This window comes from Monodelphis domestica, chromosome 1, assembly GCF_027887165.1.
Source record: "Monodelphis domestica isolate mMonDom1 chromosome 1, mMonDom1.pri, whole genome shotgun sequence".
Lineage (NCBI taxonomy): Eukaryota > Metazoa > Chordata > Mammalia > Didelphimorphia > Didelphidae > Monodelphis > Monodelphis domestica.
The window spans coordinates 481,328,788-481,348,546 of NC_077227.1; the positions used below are offsets into that span (position 1 = coordinate 481,328,788).

At 43.6% G+C, this 19,759-nt stretch overlaps 1 protein-coding gene across 4 annotated transcripts in view; it reads left to right on the forward strand.

Annotated features, from left to right (window-relative positions):
* Positions 1 to 18,805, forward strand: part of HELZ2 (helicase with zinc finger 2) — a 34,621-nt gene extending 15,816 nt beyond the window's left edge. For 2 of the 4 annotated variants that reach the window (XM_007475552.2, XM_007475553.2), the window contains exons 9-20: positions 818 to 4,430; positions 4,752 to 4,834; positions 5,131 to 5,274; positions 6,232 to 6,399; positions 6,619 to 6,763; positions 7,165 to 7,281; positions 8,439 to 8,634; positions 8,937 to 9,071; positions 13,350 to 13,568; positions 14,606 to 14,762; positions 15,164 to 15,334; positions 16,155 to 18,805. In XM_007475552.2, coding sequence (XP_007475614.1) covers positions 818 to 4,430; positions 4,752 to 4,834; positions 5,131 to 5,274; positions 6,232 to 6,399; positions 6,619 to 6,763; positions 7,165 to 7,281; positions 8,439 to 8,634; positions 8,937 to 9,071; positions 13,350 to 13,568; positions 14,606 to 14,762; positions 15,164 to 15,334; positions 16,155 to 16,279 — 5,273 coding nt within the window. In that variant the 3' untranslated portion in view covers positions 16,280 to 18,805. The remainder of the gene's footprint in view (positions 1 to 817; positions 4,431 to 4,751; positions 4,835 to 5,130; positions 5,275 to 6,231; positions 6,400 to 6,618; positions 6,764 to 7,164; positions 7,282 to 8,438; positions 8,635 to 8,936; positions 9,072 to 13,349; positions 13,569 to 14,605; positions 14,763 to 15,163; positions 15,335 to 16,154) is intronic. The other 2 variants (XM_007475554.2, XM_056812822.1) reach the window with 1 other exon arrangement.
* The last annotated feature ends 954 nt before the right edge of the window (positions 18,806 to 19,759 follow it).

A 19,759-nucleotide genomic window follows, 5' to 3' on the forward strand; every position in this document is an offset into this window, starting at 1 on the left:
TTACCGTGCATTGGCTCCAAGGCAGAAGAGTGGTAAGGGCTAGGCAATGGGGATCAAGTGACTTGCCCAGGGTCACACAGCTGGGAAGTGTCTGAGGCCAGATTTGAACCTAGGACCTCCCGTCTCTAGGCCTGACTCTCAATCCACTGAGCTACCCAGCTGCACCCATGTTAGGCCTTCTTAAGACTATGATGATCATGTATTAGTTGCATCTTCTCAGGGAGGGGTAAGGATTGGGTTCTCTTTATAACCACAGTGGGAACTCTGGTCAGCCTGACTATAAGTACAACCTTGTCTGTGGTGATCTTTCTTAGCCTATACTAAGAGTGGGGTGGATTTGGGTCTTATGACAGAGGGGATTAGGGGAGGGACGTGGTAGGGTAGGGAAGCTTTCTGTGAGATCATATCAACCTAGCTCTTGATGATAGATTCCAAGCACCTTGATAATCTTCATCATACCACACAGAGATGCACAGTATTTTTTAGAACTAGATCCATCCAGAGGAGTTGAGAGTCAAATATCTAAGAGAATTGACCTTGGCTGCTTCTTTTCCCTATAATGGTTTGGAAGGACTGACAGAGTGGTTTCAGCTTTTGCTGCTATGAAGCCACCATCTTGGCTCCGTCCTTTCTTTTCCCTATAAAGGGAAAAGCTCCCCAGAGCAGGTTCTCCCTTTCCCTGCCCCCTCCCAGTATTCTTGCCAGGGTCATCTAGTTTCTCGACTATTTGGGGTTTCCACCTGGACTGGCCCTTCCTTGTTCTGCTTTTGCTCATCTAGCTATGTTTTGATTTTTTTGGTTTTGACTTTTCTCTTAGGTCGTGAATTCCGAGTGATCATCCTCAGCACCGTACACACACGGGACAGCCTGCTCAGCAGTTCAGTCCCCCACCTGGAATTCTTCAGTGAGGCCCGAGTACTGAACACAGTGATGACCAGGGCTCAGTCACAGGTGGTTGCTGTAGGGGATGCTGTGGCCCTGTGTTCCTTTGGACGCTGCAGTAAGGTATGGAAGCACTTCATTCAAGAGTGTGTGGAGATGCGCAGTGTCTCTCCTGTGGACCTCACAATGGAACAAATCAAGCAAGATGTGGCCCATAGGCAGCGCTGGGCCCGGCAAAATGGGCTGCATCCTGTGAAGATAGCCATGGAGGACTACTTAGAAGAGGAGGACAATGACAATGATACTGCCTCATGGGTATCTGATGCTGAACTCAATGCTGATGACCCCATTCTTCAAGAGTTGCTGGATGAAAGCAAGAATGTGGCGGTGACAGTAACTGAGGATGGGCTGCTAAATGTGACATCAGGTGCTCGGACCCACCATCAGGGACAACAGTATTTAAGCTTTCCTGTGCCAGTGTTGCAGAAATATCTACGCATGCAGCCGAAGATATATAGAAAATGTGAACTGATAAAGGAGGCCTTTGAAAAAGCATCTGCCTTCACCATAGATGATTCTCCACCTCTCATTATTCAAATCAGAGGACGTACCAATTGCGGTATGGCCTTCACAGGTGACCAAGTTCTAGTGGAAATCTTGACTCCAGAATTGGAGGAACAGGGATACTCCTGGCGCCCCATGGGCCGAGTGGTAGGTGTACTGGAAAGGGGTGACCGAGAACTCATTTTCATATGCAAGATGGATGAGTTTGACCCCCGAGTAATGATTCCCATTGACCCTTCAGTCACCAAGATCTTTGTCCCAGAGCTAAAAGATAAGCCCAACACTATTCCCATCCGCCGTTTACAACGGGGACACATTAAACTTATTAGCTATGAGAAGATAACTGAGGAGACCAAGCGCAATCAACTCTTTCGTGTACAGATCATCTCCTGGAAAGAGAGGTTCTATTATCCATTAGGTATCATACTTGAGATCCTTCCTTTGCCTTTGACCTTAGAACAAGGCTTAAAGATTCTGGACATGGAATATTCTTTGAGTGCCAATGGAAGATATCCCACACCAGTCATTAAGGAGGTGAACCAGCACAATTACAGTAAATTTAGTCTACGCCAGGGACAGTGGAAGGACTGCCGGGATTATTTGACCTTTACTGTGGACCCTCAGGGTTCCCGGGATCTCGATGATGCTATCAGTGTCAGGGACCTGGGAACCCAGTACGAGATAGCTGTCCATATATCTGATGTAGCCAGCTTTATGCCAAAGGATGGGGCACTTGACCGTGAGGCTAGGAAGCGTGGTGCTACATACTATGCTCCTGGAAAAGATCCTGTGGCCATGCTTCCATCCAGGCTCAGTCAGGACCTGTTCAGTCTCCTTCCCCACCAAGAACGTCGAACTATCTCCTTGATCCTTACAGTGGAGAAGGAAGGTGACCAAGTAGTGAAATGGCATATCACTCCATCTATGATACGCTCTGATCTTCAGCTGACTTATGAGGAAGCTGAGGTTATCATTAAAAGTCACCCTGGTGGTGGGGCTTGGCTGCCTCTCCGGCTGGGCACTGTAGAAGGCTGTGTTGTGGCTGCTTACCACTTTTCCCAAGTCCTTCGCAGAGGCCGCCTTAAGGGAGATTGCTACTATGACCAACCAGATGAAGATAGCCCTCTTGGCTCACGTAGCTCCCACCAGATGGTTGAGGAACTTATGATTCTATTCAATAGCTATGTAGCTAAGTTCCTGGTACACAAGGATAGCACAAAGTCAATCACTCCTTTGAGGTGCCAGGCTGAGCCCAATCCTCAGCAAGTAGGCCAGCTAAAGGAAAAGTACCGTCACTTGCTCCCTGTGTCCCTCCATCTCTCTTATCGTCTCTGTGGCCAGCCCTACAATGCTTCCCAAGTAAACAGCTCAGTATGCAACCTCTCTATCCTGTGCCCACTTTGGGATCACCTGTGTCAGGCTGCTGACAGCAAGGACTATAACAAGATGGTGGACCTCATTGCCACAGATGACATTCACCCCACTCTGGCCCCAGCTGGACTGGAGTTCCGAAAGCTACTCAGCCGTTCCTACTTTAGCCGTTCAAACTCTACTAGCCTGTCCAGGGCTGGGCACTACTCATTGCAGGTCGACTGGTATACTTGGGCATCTTCCCCCATTAGGCGTTACATTGATGTGGTTCTTCAAAGGCAGCTCCATGCTGCCATGGGCCAGGGTCAGCCTGGCTATTCACCCGAAGATATTGACTTACTATGCCATGACTTCAATCGGAAGAATGGACGTGCCCAGGCTTATGAGCGTAAGGCCCACTGCCTTCATTTGGCCACCCAACTCAAAGCCCAGCTGCTAACAAAATTGTGCTTTGTGGTGAATGTGGAATCTGCAAACCGTTTTTTTAAGGTGATTTTCCCCATGAACCGGGATACCCTGCCTGACCCCCATCTTGTCAATTACCGTGCACTGCAATTGGTAGAGCAGCCTTCCTTTATCCCTGAGCGCCAGAATATAAAGCTGGTATGGAAAAAGCGAATGTACTCTCTGGATAAGGGCAAAGCATGGACTCCATCACCTAAAACCCTGGTGGACACACATGTTATGCCAGTAAGTAGTAGCATCTGGCAGGACCTGCTGCTGGCCATCCAGAACCAGAACTTTCAGAAGGCAGCAGCCCTGCTGCTAAGATCTAGAGGGACTGCCCAGAACTCCTACCGCCGGCCCATAGGCCAGATGTCTCGAAGCAAGTGTTCCCATTATGTAGAGGTGGTACTAGAGCTAAGTACTGGGGATGCCTTGCAGATGCAGCTGACCACTGATGTCCAGAGGGGCTTCCTTGTGCCTTCCATCCAGATGTGGATGTTGACCCCAAGTTTTGCTATTTGCCTGGAGCATGCTGAGAAACCCATTGACTGCTTTTCCCGCTATGCTTCACAGGCAACCAAGGATGTATACTCTGACCCACAAGACTATTCCCGGGTATGGAAACCACTCTCTGCCATGGAGTCTGCTTCTAGCGCTGTGGCTGAGAATGACTCTATCCTCTTGTATGGTGTTCCTATTACCTGGGACAGAGAGAGGAACAGTCAGGGACAGATGCAAGGGACTTTCTACTTAACCTATACCTTCCTCAAGGAATGTGCAATTGATATCAACTTCAACTTCTGCTATCTCTGCATCCGAATGGAGAACCTGAAACTCCAGGGTCCTGTAGAAGAGGAAGAGAAAGGAGAAGAGACTGCTCTAATTCAAAACTTTAAGAAGCTTAGCTTGTGCAGAAAAGCAGTAGACCCACCTATGGTCAATACTCTTGATTCTTGTTTGAATGTGGACCCTGACACCTATACCTGGGTGGCTCATGGGCTAACAGATGAAATGGATCAGGATGCCAAAAAAGTTGATCGAAGAGAAGAGCGGACGACAATCCATTTTTTTCTCCACCATGTATCCATGGAGAACATCCCTGTGGAGGTCACCAGAAAGGGAGCTTGCTTCACTATTGAGATGATCCCAAAGCTGCTGCCAGATATGTGAGTGCTCACAGAATAGTGGTTGGGGGAGTGAGGGTGTGAGTGACTGGGGCAGAGGTGACAGGAGTGGGATGTGGGGGGCTACTTACCTTGGGAAAGGAGCCCATACTATTTGGATTTGTACTTTTATATCCCTGATCATTTTTAGGCCATTCTTCAGGAATTCTGTTTAGTTTGGGGGAGAGTGCTTTTATAGCTTTGACTTTTTGGTCTTATTTCTGGGTCCTCTAAGCATGGCTATGCTCTTTATTAGCCTTCCCTGACATGTATCATGGATTCTTTTAATTGTGACTGAGGATTTCTTTCTTTTTTTTCCCCAAGCCGGAAAGAGAAAGCCATCTGGAAACTGCAATATGCCTCACCCCTTATCACCAGCATTGCCTTAGGCCAGCCCATCAAAGAAGGTCAGTCACAAAGTGGCATTTGGGTACTCAGCTACTCAGCTCCCCAAGACTCTGTCTGGTTCATAGATAGAAAGAGGGATGGGCAGACAGAGAAGGGTACAGAAGAAGGACCTTGGGAGAGGGTCTCAAGAACTTAACCTTGGCTCCATTTTCTCCTTTGTTCAATATTAAAATCTTTACCTTTATCCCAGCCCTGGCACTATTTTTTTCCTCTAGGACTCCTTCTCTCTCTTGATTTACTTTTTTTTAAATCCTACTCCTAACTTTCCCTCTTATCCTCTGTTCTATCTTTTCAGGGTCCTACAAAACCATAAAGTCCAGTATCTTGAAGCATCGGACCTTTGATATCCCACAAGGAAAATTCAAGCTCAATAAGAGTCAGAATAGTGCTGTGCTAGAGGCCCTTCAAAAGCCTTTCACTCTTATTCAAGGGCCACCAGGTAAGGCAGAACCTTTAGTGCATAGTGGGTAGGGAATGACCTGGGTAAAGCTTCCCAGTGAAGAACTTTCATTGGACCAGTGAGCTGACCAATGTCATCATTCCCACTTCTAGGCCCGCCACAGTAGTCTGGAAAGCATAAGCATAGGAAAATAGCCTGAATGTAGCCTCTGAGTGTGAATGAAGGCTACTAGAATCAAAGGATTTAAACTGAGACATGACCTGATATAATGTAGTCCAATCCTTCCTTCCCCTTCATTTTTTAAATTAGAAAATTGGAGTGAAGTGGTTTGCCCAAGACCATGCAGATACTGGGATTTGAACACATGTTTTCTGAGACCATATCCAGTGTTCTTTTGGCTCTACGTGAAGGATTTGGTTCTAATTCTTTTTTATTTCTGGATTCAAATTGAGGTTCATAGTTATCTTTCTTCTTTCAGCTCTCATTCTTTAAGGACAGGGGAGTTTCTATCCCATAAAATGAGGGTATTGGACAGACCTTTAGAACTAAGAGCATTGGGAACCAAGAGTGTCATATTTCTTCCTCACTGCTTCTTTTTTCCTCCATTTAAAACAGACTTGGAAGGTTTGTATGATGCTTAGAAGGGAGTTATTTTCCTTAGCCCATAGCTTTTTTTATTCCGGTTATTTCTAAGACATCAGTTGTTACCCGTTCAGGCAGACGTTCCTGTTTAACACTGAAAGATTCAACTGATAGACTGTCTGAGAGAGATCATATAGCTAGGAAGAGCCTAGATTCAAAATCAAATCTTCTGATTCCAAAGCCAGTGGTTTTTGCTATCAGAGCATACTTGATTCCTGTGTAGGCCTTGAAGAGAACATTAGTAGCTGAATGAAGGAGGGAGACTGTGTGCTAGGATGGGGGGGGGGGGGGGGCAACTGTGTTTGGCAAAGTGGAGGGATGCACTCACACTGCTGATACCTGTTCCTCTTCTAGGTACTGGGAAGACAGTGGTTGGGGTCCATATTGTATACTGGTTTAATAAATTAAATCAGGAGAAGCCTGAGACTGACCCACTACCCCTGACAGGGGATAACAAAAACAGAGGGGAGAAGTGCATCCTATATTGTGGGCCATCCAACAAATCTGTTGATGTTGTTTCAGGTAAGTTGGCTCATCCACTTAGGAAGGAGTCCTTGGTCTCATTTTTACCTTTTAAAATGGGTCAAATCACATCTTCCATCTTATTTTGTCCTTAGGCGGTTCTAGGTTTTATATACCCATTTGTTACCTGGTGAAGGAAGTGATAATCCAGATGCCTTCTTACTCAGGTCTAGGGGCTATGGAAGATGAAATACTAATATTAGGCTTTCTTTTCCCCAGAAATCCTACTTCAGTGGAAGGAGGAGCTCAAGCCTTTGCAGGTATACAGTGAACAGATGGAGGCCATGGAATTCCCTGTACCAGGGAGCTACAGAAAAATGTTTCGCAAAAATACTCGAGAAGGGAAGCCAAAACCTGAACTCAGGTAGGAAGTGTGTATATATTTGTGTGTATGTATATGCCTGTTAATGCATGTAGTAATGGTTTCTTTCTATAAATGTGCCTCTGCTTGCATATGTGTATGTGTGTGTGTACTCACATATATGTTCTCTCTCTATCCCCATTCTTCTTCCTTATCTTGATGTATGCAAGCATTGCATGAGCAGGAGGGAGGGCAAAATGGGGAGCCCCAAGTTGGTGATCAGGTTGAATTTGGGTAGAGGTCTATATCTGTTCATTGGGCATGGTAAGGAAAGAATGGTCAGCCTGCATCTCCACAGGAATACCATCCTGATCAGGAATCAGGAGCTAAGGCTTCAGACATCAGAGTAGGACGCCAGAAGGAAGTAGGGGACAGAAGCTCCATCATGACTTCTCTTCTTACAGAGACATCGTTCTCCATCATCGTATCCGGATGCCGTCCAACCCATTCTTTCGCAAGATTATAGAATTTGATGCCAGAGTGAGGAAGGGGGATCAGTTCTCAGAAGATGAAATCGAAGAGTGAGTTGCTCCAGGGAAGGGGCTGGGATTGGGAAAATAGTGTCCCCTGAAGGCCTGACTAGAAAGTCTGGGGACTCAGGCTAGTAAAGTGTGTGTTGAATGGGAGTGTGGGGCAGCGTGATGAGAAAGGAGGCTGAACAAAAATGGATGCAATAAGAGATAACTTTAGATGTTCTGGAGAAAGAGGGAGTATAAATGTACCAATTTGCTCTTTAGATTCTAGAATAGCCACATTGTTACTATATTGTGACAGATGGAGACATTCTGTAACAGCCACATTGTTGCTATACCTGGTGGAGCTAGACATTCTAAAATGTGATCCTTGACCTTTTTGAATGGCACATTGTTTCTTTAACAAATGTCTTAATATCTCCCCCCCTGCCCCCATACACACACCTGGAGAACCTCTCCTTACAATAAAGAATTAAAAAGGAAGAGAAAGTTCAGCAATGGACTAATCAGTGTGTCAAGCTGAATAGAATACCCACATATATATTATAGCCATCCCCCAAAGAAGGGAGGGAGAAATGCATTCTTGTCTCTCGAGAGTCAAACTGAGTGAACATAACTATACAGCATTCAGTTTAAATTTTTTTTTGTTTACATTGTTGTAAAATGTAGTCATTCATAGTTCTGTTTACTTCACTTTGTATCAGTTGCAAATATACCATGCTTCTCTTCATTCATGTATTATATATGCGATTTGTTTAAGTACTCCCCAGGTCAGTGGGTATCTATGTATTACAAACTGCAACTAGGGATATTTTTTTTTAACCCTTACCTTATGTCTTGGAATCAATACTATATTGATTCCAAGGCAGAAGAGTGGTAAGGGCTGGGCAATGGGGGTTAAGTGACTTGTCCAGGGTCACACAGCTGGGAAGTATCTGAGGTTAGATTTGAACCCGGGACCTCCCATCTCTAGGCCTGGCTCTCAATCCACTGAGCTACCCAGCTGCCCCTGGGATATTTTGATGTATATGGGATCTTTCTTTTTTTTTTCTGTGCCCCAGTCTCCCCTGAAGAAAAATCATGACAAAGGACTTATGATAAATATTCGTCATCATGCATTATTAGGGGCCCTAATGTTTCTTAATCTTGGTGTCTATCCCTAGCCCTTCCTGACTCTCTTTGATTTCTGTCACTTGATCTCTCAGATACAAGTCTATCACCAAGCTGGCCCGGATGGTTGAGCTAAAAAACCATGGTATCATCCTCTGTACCTGCTCCTGTGCTGCCTCCTCCATCCTCGTGAAGCACCTCAATGTCAAACAGATTCTCATTGATGAAGCTGGCATGGCCACAGAGCCTGAAAGCCTCATCCCCCTTGTTAACTTTCCCCAGGCTGAGAAGGTGAGATTTGTGCCCACTTTGATTTTGGCCCATTGTTACTCAGGGAAGGTGAGAGGGCTATAGCGAGTGGAATAGTTGGAATAATGCCTAGTACTCATAGTTTTTGCATGTGCCTTTAGTACCTGGTCTCCCCCGGCCCAAATAAAAGACATAGGAACTGGAATAAACCAGCTCGCCTGCGTTAGGTATAGTTAGGCAGGGAATGAGGTCAAGATTGTTGAAGGGAGAAAATCAAAGGCTGGTGAAGCTGGCCATGTATGCCTCTAGATCTAGCTAAAAAATCTTTCCTGTTTGTGTCACAGGTGGTGTTGCTAGGGGACCACAAACAGCTTCAGCCTTTTGTAAAGAATGATCACTGTCAAAACCTGGGCTTGGAGAAGTCCCTCTTTGAGCGCTACCATGGTCAAGCCTGGATGCTGGATATACAGTACCGAATGGTGAGAGGCCTAGGCTCTTTCTTTTCCTTTTCCTATACCATTAATACTTCCTGCTCCCACACAAATGATCACATCCACACCAGTAAGTATCTTTACCCACATGATACATCCACATACTTACACAATTGTGCCATAAATATCTATAAATGTAGCCATATATACCCATGCTTACTCACTTTCCTACATGAACACATATGGACACACAGATGCTCCTATATTTAAAAAAGTTAGGTATGCATATAATTTGTCTGTATAATTACATAAACCAACACAAGGTCCTGTACACATGCATAAATATACACACAATTCCCCCTAAATTCATAGAGGCATATGTAACTCATTCTAGACACATAGCATCCTGCAAATATACAGAGATACACATCATACAAATAGAGATATGCTCCTTCACATGGTCCAATTTCCTGTTTCTGAACCACTGGCCAGATGGCAGCAATGTGGCATTTAGTTTTTCTTGAGACTACTGTGACTGATCAGCAGAAGAGGCCACCTGAGAAGGTGCTGGCAGGAGAATGGTTCTAGTGAGGAATGTTCTGGAAAGAGAGTTGGGTTACATGCCAGGGCTGGAAGTGAAGATCTTTGATCAGGAGGGCTTGGTTTGCCCTGTCAGGGAACTTGTGACTGAGGAAGCTAGGATGATAGATTAAGAGCTAGATGACACTGAGGTGACACTTAACTCAAAACCTTTGTTCTTAGAAAAAAGGAAATTGAAGGGGGGCAGCTGAGTGGCTCAGTGGATTGAGAGTCAGGCTGGAGACAGGAGGTCCTGGATTCAAATGTGACCTCAGCCACTTCCTAGCTGGGAAACCCTGGGCAAGTCATTCAACTACAGTTGCATAGCCCTTACTGCTCTTCTGCCTTGGGACCATTATATGGTATTGATTCAAAGATGGAAGGCAAGGATTAAAAAAAAAAAAGGAAATTGAGAGTCAGAGTGGTTAAATGACTTGTCCAAGGCTATTCAGGTAGAACTAGAAATAGGATCTGAATCATCCAGGACCTTAGCCTCCAAAGCCAAGTTCTTTTCATTGTACCATACTGATTGGAGGCTGAGGACAGTGAGCAGGGGAAAGAGACCAAAAGGAATGTTTAATAGAGGGCCACAAAAATCAACATATATGTATATATATATATCTAACTGACATGTATAAATCTTAGTTGCTTTGAAAATTAAAAAATAGGGGAACTAGGTGACTCAGTAGATGGAGAACCAAGATAGGAGGTCCCGAGTTCAAATGCAACCACAGATTCTTCCTACCTATGTGATCCTGGACAAGTTACTTAACTCTAATTCTCTAGCCCTTACTGCATTTTTGCCTTGGAACTAATACTTAGTATTGATTTTTAAGACAAAAGGTAAGAATTTTAAAAAATAATAAAAAACAAATATTAGTCTAAACAGCAAGTAGGGCCAATACCAAGAAATATACTTGATTTCCACATTATGACTAGATTAAGGGAAGAATGACATGAAGCCTGTGGGTTTAGAGAGCTGTTCTAAAAGTCAAGAAGACTTGAGTTCTTTTTCCTTCTGTCCTCTGCATCATCTAGGACAAATCACTCACTCAAGCAACTTTTCTTTTAAAAATATCTTTAATTTCCATCTTAGAATTAATCAATAAGTATTAGTTCTAAGGCAGAAAAGTGATAAGGACTAGGCAGTTGGGGTTTAAATGACTTACCCAGGTTCACACAGCTAGGGAATATCTGAGGCCAGATTCAAACCCTGGACCTCTCATCTCTAGGCCTAGCTTTCTATCCACTGAGCTGCTGTAGCTGCCTCCAACTTTGTAAGACTAAGTTGTAGGAAAGGTGTTGATTTGCCTTAGTAGAGAAAGCTGCTACAAATTCTTTACACTGATGAAATCATGAGTCTGGTTTTAAAAAAAGAAGGAAGAAGAAGAAAAGAGTAAATATGGAGGAGGAATGCTGGAGAGAGGAAACAGTTAAAAGAAAGGAGTATAAGGAAATGAGAGTGAAGGAGGAGGCAATTCAATTGATCAAACATTTGTTAAATGTCTACACATACCTGGCACTATCCCAGGCACTGTCCTAGGCACTGGGGAGACCACCTCAAAAGCAAAACTGTATCCTCAAGGAGGACAGAGAATAAAGTTAGGGAGAATAGAAGTAGAATAGGAAGTAGAGTGGAAAAGGGGAGAAAATGATAATTGAGAAGTGGTAAGGGAAGAGAAATAGAAATGATAGGGAGAGAGCAAAATCAATTAAAGAGAAGGGGTAGGAAGAGGAGAGAAACTCAGGACCTTTGGAAATGTTGGCCTCAAGGTGAATGTCAGATATCTTGCAGTTCACTTGGGCTATAGTCTTCTGAGTGCTGATCCTTTGGCAGTGGTTATCTATTGCCCTTTGAAATGCTGATTCAATGCCTAAATCATAACTCTTTCCTTTAACTTGAGGTCTGTATTCCTATCAGTCATATGACCAGTGCCACATTACTCTGTATGTAAGTATGGTGAAAAAAGAAAAGTCTGATAGAAGATATAGAAGGTCCCTACAAGATAAACTCAGAATGGGTGAATGACTTGACTATAAAGAAGGAAACTATAAGTAAATTAGGTGAATACAGACTAGTATACTTATCAGATATTTGGGAAAGGAAAGATTTTAAGACCAAGCAAGAGCTAGAAAAAATTACAAAATGTAAATAATTTTTATTACATTAAATTAAAAAGGTTTTGTACAAATAAAACCAATGCAACCAAAATTAGAAGGGAAGCAATAAATTGGGGAAAATCTTCATAACAAAAATCTCTGACAAAGGTCTAATTACTCAAATTTATAAGGAACTAAATCAGTTGTACAAAAAAATCAAGCCATTCCCCAAATGATAAATGGGCTAGGGACATGAATAGGCAATTTTCAGATAAATCAAAACTATTAATAAGCACATGAAAAAGTGTTCTAAATCTCTTATAATCAGAGAAATGCAAATCAAAACAACTTTGAAGTACCACCTCACACCTAGCAAATTAGCTAACATGACAGCATAGGAAAGTAATAAATGTTGGAGGGGATGTGGCAAAATTGGGACATTAATACATTGCTGGTGGAGTTGTGAATTGATCCAACCATTCTGGATGGCAATTTTGGAACTATACCCAAAAGGCTTTAAAAAACTGTCTGCCCTTTGATCCAGCCATACCACTGCTGGGTTTATACCCTAAAGAGATCATAAGGAAAAAGACTTGTACAAGAATATTCATAGCTGTGCTCTTTGTTGTGGCAAAAAATTGGAAATGAGGGGATGCCCTCTGATTGGGGAATGGCTGAACAAATTGTGGTATATGTTGGTGATGAAATACTATTGCACCCAAAGGAATAATGAAGTAGAGGAATCCCATGTGAACGGGAATGACCTCCAGGTATTGATGCAGAGTGAAAGGAGCAGAACCAGGAGAACATTGTACACAGAAACTGTGTGGTACACTGTGGTACAATCTAACGTAATGGACTTCTCTACTAGTAGCAATGCAATGATCCAGAACAATTTGGAGGGATTTATGAGAAAGAGCACTATCCATATTCAGAGGGAAAACTGTGGGAGTAGAAACATAGAAGAAAAACAACTGCTTGATCACATGGGTCGATGGGGATATGATTGGGGATATAGACTCTAAATGATCACCTTAGTGCAAATATTAATATGTAAATAGGTTTTGATCATGGACACATATAATACCCAGTGGAATTGCACATCAGCTATGGGAGGGGGTGGGGTAAGGGGAGGAAAAGAACATGATTCTTGTAACCAAGGAAAAATATTCTAAATTGACTAATTAAATACAAATTAAAAAAAAAAGAAGATATAGAAAGTAATGAACAGATCAATGATACATTTGAACAAGCTATGGGGGCCTGAGCATTTCTAACTGAGAAGTTCTGTCTGAGTGGGATAACCAGAAAGGACCACCAGAAAGGACATACTTCTTTGGGATGTTGAGTCATTGGTAACTGTGTTTGAGCCCTAAGGGATGGATTCTTGGCATACTTATTACAGATGGTTCCTATCCCTACACCATGGTGGGACAAATTTATTTGTCTGCTGCCTTGGCCATTCTGTTCTTTCTTATCCTCTTGGCTGGAAAATTCCTTCACCTTGGTTTGTTAGTCAACTTTTATTAAATGCTTACTCTGTTCCAGGCACTATGCTAGGCACTAGGCTAGGCACTAGTAGTACAAAGAAAGGTAAAATGTATTGTGTTACTTGCTCCAACTCACCTTGTCTCTTACCCCTAACAGCACAATGATATCTGCAGATTTCCTTCCAAAGAATTTTATGACAACAAATTAAAGACTAGTTTGAAACTAAAGCGAATGCCAAGTGTCTTCTGCCACCCAGACCAAGTTAGCTGCCCCATTATCTTTGGCTATGTCCAAGGAGTGGAGGAGAGCCTTTTGGTTTCTACAGATGAAGGAAATGAAAACTCCAGGGCCAACCGGGATGAAGTTGATCATGTGGTGAGTGCTGAGGTCATATTTGGGAGGTGGGGATCACCCTGAGGGCTTGGATATTATTCTAAGTATAAGAGACTCACAGTGAGTGTTGTGGATGACAGAGTTCAGAGATTGGGAGGGACCATTTCCCTGAGATGCTGGTGTATTCTCTTTCTGACAGAAGAATCTGTCTTACCTTCTCAATTGCTCAGCAACCTGGGGCTTTGGAGCAGAACTAGTAGAGGGTAACCACACTGGGCATTCCAGGATCAGAGTCTAAGTTGGAAAGGCCTTCAATGGTCATGGAATCTAGTCTAAACTTTTTCAAGTAAGAATCTCCTTCTATATACCTCAAGAAATCACTATCTAGCTTCTGCTTTAAAACTTCTAACGATGGACTATTACTTTTCCTTAGGCAATTCTTTCCCCAATTTGGAGGGAAATTGAGCAGACTTTTACTATGAGCATTATTGTTAAAAGTTATTTTTTTTTACCTTTAATATTCTAGCTGTGTTCTGACCAGGGCAGAATACAGTGGGACTCTTACTTCCTTCGTTCTATGTACTGTATATACACATTCTATATGTTGTGCCTCTTAGTACAGCCACCTAAGACCTCTCACATTAGCTATTTCAGTTGCCCTATTGAGAAGCAGCATGATATAGTGGATAGAACACCGAAATTAGAGTTTGAATTCTTCCTTAGACACTTATTAACTATGTACTACATAAGTAATGTCACCTCTCTCTATGCCTCAGTTTTTAAATCTGTAAAAATGGGGGATTTGGGTTTAATGGCCTCTTAAGATCCCTTTTATCTCTGAATTTACGATCCAGTGTTGTCACATTTATGTATCATGTTTGTGGAAGAGATGTTATAAAACAGCAACCTGGAATTTAGGAACTGATCTTCAAAATGATTTGGACAGGATCTTAGTCAGTGTCTTGAATAAGACAAATAAAGTACAATATATTGACAAATTTCCTCAGATGGATTGCTGCCCCAAACAGAATTACCTTCATGTTGCACTCTGACCTTTCCTGTGGTTCTTGTGTCTACAGGTTCGAATAGCAAACCAGCTGACCTTGGATAGGACCATCAAGCCTAAGGACATTGCAATCCTCAGCCCCTACAATGCCCAGGTGTCAGAAATCAACAAGAGACTGTTAAAGGAGGGAATTACTGGAGTGACTGTCTCCTCCATCAAGAAAAGTCAAGGTGATCCTTGGACCTAACAGAGGAGAGAAATTGCTATTTGGTCTGTTCTGAGCTCAGAGAATGTCACTATTCAATTAGGGAGAACTCCTTGAAAGAGCTAGGATAGAAAGAGGAGTTTGAATATGGGGTAGTATGGCAAATAAAGAATCCTCTCTTAATCATGGAGATCATTCTGAAGGAGATTAGGTGGAAAAGAACTTCTGATGTGATTGGTTGAAGATGAAAGATATTCTGAATGTTTAAATTGATTGGGAGTGGAGTGGAAGAAGAGAGGGGCAATGGTTTTGGAGTAAGGGGCTTCAAATAGCTCAGAAGGGAGGGATAATCAAGGTAGACCTCAGTTAAGTGAGACTGAGGTAGTTATTTCTTAGATGTCATTCCTGTTCTTTATTTTCACCCAGTAGGAAGCGAGTGGCGATATGTTATACTAAGTACAGTCCGCTCCTGCCCCCCTGGTGAAATTGATGGGAGGCCCACCAAAAGCTGGTTGAAGAAACACCTAGGCTTTGTCAGTGATCCACATCAGGTCAATGTGGGGATCACTCGGGCTCAAGAGGGGCTCTGCATCATTGGTGAGTGGGGGCTTCTCAGACAAAGTGCCCATAGAGCAGGCTGTGACACAGGGTGGATAGAAGAGGAGGTGGGAAACAAAATGAATGGTGGTGGGGCTCCTCTAATTGATTTTTCCCAGGTGTAGTAGAATAGCAATGGCCAGGATCTTGGACATTCAGACTCATGGTTTAACCTAGCCCTCTTGAATATGGTAGCGGAAAGTAGGAGGAAGATTGGGTGAAAATAGATTCATTTTGACTCCTTGGTTCCATGAGGTGATGGAGGTTCTATGCAGCAGAAGTTTGATTCTTCAATCTATCCTCATTTGAGGTAGACATCTTCAACCCTGGATGATCAAGGATATTGGTTCTCAGGGACCCAATGTAGACATTAACTTGCTATGAGATTTTGGGCAAGTCATTTAGCTCTTCAGTGACTGTCCATGAAATGAAATGGGGATGACATTGCCTCCTTCCCTGAAAGATAGTTTGGGGAGATTATAAGGATCAAATGATGTTATAAATATGAAAGTTTGGGGGGAAACTGGGTAGCTCAGTGGATTGAGAGCCAGGCCTAGAGATGGGAGATCCTAGGTTCAAATCTGGCCTCAGACCCTTCCCAGCTATGTGACCCTGGGCAAGTCACTTGACCCCTATTGCCTAGCCTTTACCACTCTTCTGCCTTGGAACCAATACACAGTATTGATGCCAAGATGGAAGGTAAGGGTTTAAAATTAAAAAAACAAATAAATAAATAAATATGGAAGTTTTGTAACTCATAAAGTCTAGAATGTATGTGATGGACCATTAAGGCTTCTAATTCCTGTTTCCTTCTCCGCAGGAAATCACTACCTCTTGAGCTGCTGTCCAATGTGGCAGCGACTCATTGATTTCTACACAAAGAAGGGATGCTGTGTCATGGCTTCCTCAGTGCAAGTCCGTCAGAGGTCAGCTGTCCGCCACTGAGACATAGCCCTCATAGGCCTTTTCTCTTGGGTCACAAGGCTTGTTTGTGAACTCAGAGGTGGAGAATCAATAAGGCCACCCTTTTCTCCCTGTCCCCCTGATGGCTTTGAAATCTCTTTGAGACTTTTTCCTCTCCGACACCAGGAATGTCCAGCATCTTGTACTTTATTTTACAAAATGCCAATGAGAAAACAAAATTGACCAAAAATCCTCCCCTTTTTTCTGTCCCTTTTTCCCAGCCGAGGAAGCCTCATTTAGTGCATCCCCATGTGCCTTTTGTGACTGCAGCCAGTGGGGACTGATGGAATCTGGGGGGCTGCCTCTGATGTCTAGCTTATATGGACTCAATAGACCAAAGCGGACAAGGACCAAGCCTTCAGAGAGAACCAGCAATAACATGATCCTTTAGAAAATCTCTCTCCTTTCCTACCTGCTCCCTGCCTTGGAGGGAAGGAGGAAACTCTTATGATTTGAATGGAATAACCATTTGGCTTTTTAATCTTAGAGAAAAATGATAAGGAGCAGGTTGAAGAGGAACCCAGACTCTTCTTGCCCTATTTTAAGTGCTCTTAGTAAGAGTGTTCTGGCCAGATTGTTGAGCAAGAAGCCTCCAGGTGCAGCGTATCCTCTTCTCTGTTCTTACAGAGTGAGGGGTTTGGGGAGGCCCAAGGGATTTTTGCTATAAACCCAACTCTGGAGTTCATCCTTGGTGCTGTGCTGAGAAGATTCTGGGTGAAGCAAGAGAACCCTTAGAAAAGCTGCTTAAAAAAACAAAACAAAACAACTTATTATTCCTGGACTCTTTTTAAAATCAGATTGTTGATCTGTGGCCATGATTTTGCTTGTCAATGTTGTACATTGGATATGGTCTTTTTTGTTGTTGTTTTTAAAGTAGCCAATCAGCATTGGCTAGAACTGGGAGCATGGGAAGGATTCTGGCATCCAGGTAGAAGGGTGAGGTCATAGCAAGGAAACTGACTGACCAAGGTAACCTTCCCCAGCATTCTGGAAGGGATGGGCATTTATTCTGTAGCATACCACTGCCCCTGGCCTAATAAGTGACTATAACTTGTATGTCTTGGTGAACTTAGGACTGCTTCTGCAACACCCTGGCCTGAGGTTAGGTGTTGGGCGGCAGCATAAAACCAAATTTGAACCAACAAATCATTGTTTGCACTAGCTATTTTGGGAGAAGCTCCTGTTGTAATGTGAAGGGAGGAGTTGTGCAATAATGCTGTCTCTGTCAGGTAGGGGGTGCAAGGCCAAGTAAGCCTGAGTTCTGCTGAGGAGGGCTGCCTGGAGCAGACCCAGCCTAAGTACCCCATGCCTGATAACAGTAAGGCTGGAAATGCTGCATTTATCCTTATGGCTGTACCTCTTTGCAGCCAAAATGCTTCTGAGTCAGGGTCAGGCAAAGAGTAGGGGGTGGGGGTGGGGGGAGTGGAGAGGAATGCCTGGGACCCTTTCTTCCTGCTCCTCTGCAGTGAAGGCCTTGCTTTGCACATACCTATGCTGTCCTGCAGGCCAGGACTTGGCTCTCCCCAGGAAGAGTCTCAGTCTGTTTCAGGGCATCATCTCCAGCTTTCTGATCATGGGCTTACCATGGTGTTGGAAGAGCAAACAGATCTGCCATCTCTCCAAGGGGAGAAGAAAGAAGAAATCAGCCTCCTGGCCTGGAGTCAGGGCTGATCTCCATTGTAGGGACCACAATGTATTTTGTGCAGAAATACTGTGTTGTCTACTTCTTGGAAATAATTTCTGTCACTTACTACCTTATGCATTCCACTGTGCCTGGCCCTCAGTGGGCAGGGAGAGTGGGAGGGAAGAAAGAAGGGAAGGCCAAACTCTGGAGAACTGTTTGTTTACAATAGGACCCACCCAGACTAGAGGTGCCTGCCCTTCAGAGCTGAAGTATCTCTTGATGAAATCTCTTATTAACTTGGGGTACAGACTGCTGACAGTGCAGGCTGCCCTTGAGGGTTAATCTGACCTTTAGAGATCTTCCCATTTGTGCAGGCTCTTTGAGACTGGGGAATCTAATTCCTTCTACTCTTCCCCACCCCCCTCCAGCCCTACCATGTTGCCCTTAGAAGGGGAACCCTTAATTGGTGATATGAGACATGGGGGGAGTGGAAGCAGGGGAGACTAGCTGTTTTGAACATTGCCTCTCAGGTTTCCTGTAAGCCACTGTGGCAAGCTCAGGGAAGGGAGGCTCCTCCTCCCTCCCCCATCTGTTCTCCCCCTAGATCTTGGTGCAATAGTTCTTATCTGCCAGCTTTTGAAGTTGCCACTGAGGTGGGGCTGATGTGTTTTTTGGGGCACACATTGCTGCAAGGTATGTTTTTATGTGTTGATGAAAAGTGTAGTTTCTACTGGCTTTTGGATTTCTTTAAGATAAAAACTTAATTGTCTGATTTGAATGTTTGACAAATCAAGAATATAGACTTAAACATTCCATTTTTATACTTCAGCTTGGACTATGCACTTGTATGATTTAATATTAAATTAATTTTATTATAACATTAATGGACTCATGGACTGTAGTTTCATGTCTCACAGTATGGGATGTGTATGTATATGTGAAAGCCTGGGGGTGGTAGAGAAAAGGATGGATGTGAGAGGTGTCTGCCTCTGTGTGTGTGTGTGTGTGTGTGTGTGTGTGTGTGTGTGTGCGACTGAGAGAAAATGACAGAATTCATCATGTGAGTGAATGAATGACGACTGAGGCTTAGGCATTTTGAGGGGAGAAAAAGAGGACAGATGGCCTCTGCTCCTATAGATCACCTCTTCTAGGTGGATTTGAAAGATAAATTTGCCTTTATTGGGGTGTGTGTGTGTGTGTGTGTGTGTGTGTGATATTGGTTGGATGGTGGGGTTGATGGAGAGAGGTGGGTGTCTGCTGCCTCTCTTTCATTTGTGTGTGTTGGAGGGCTCAATGGATGCTTCACCTAATGGATGTATATGTGAAAGAGATGGATGAACAGGGTGTACTTTGTCAGGGAAAGGTTTTTTCTAGGCAAGTGCATGTGAGACTGGATATTTACCCTTTGGGCTGTTTTAAAAGTGAAATGAGGGGGCAGCTGGGTAGCTCAGTGGATTGAGAGACAGGCCTATAGATGGGAGGTCATAGGTTCAAATCTGGCCTCAGACACTTCCCAGCTGTGTGACCCTGGGCAAGTCACTTGACCCCTATTGCCTAGCCTTTACCACTCTTCTGCCTTGGAACCAATACACAGTATTGATGCCAAGATGGAAGGTAAGGGTTTTATAAAAAAAAAAAATGAAATGAGTATATTATATTCCTCTGTAAGGGAATGTTTGCATTGATACGTCTACACTGATACATACATGCACTATATGTGTGTGTATATATATAATGAGGGCAGTGAATTTGCCTCCCTTAATAAGCAGGGATGGATGTGCTTGCCCTTCTGTGGATGTGTTGGTGGGGAGTGAGTGCATTTGTGACCCTTTCGTGTA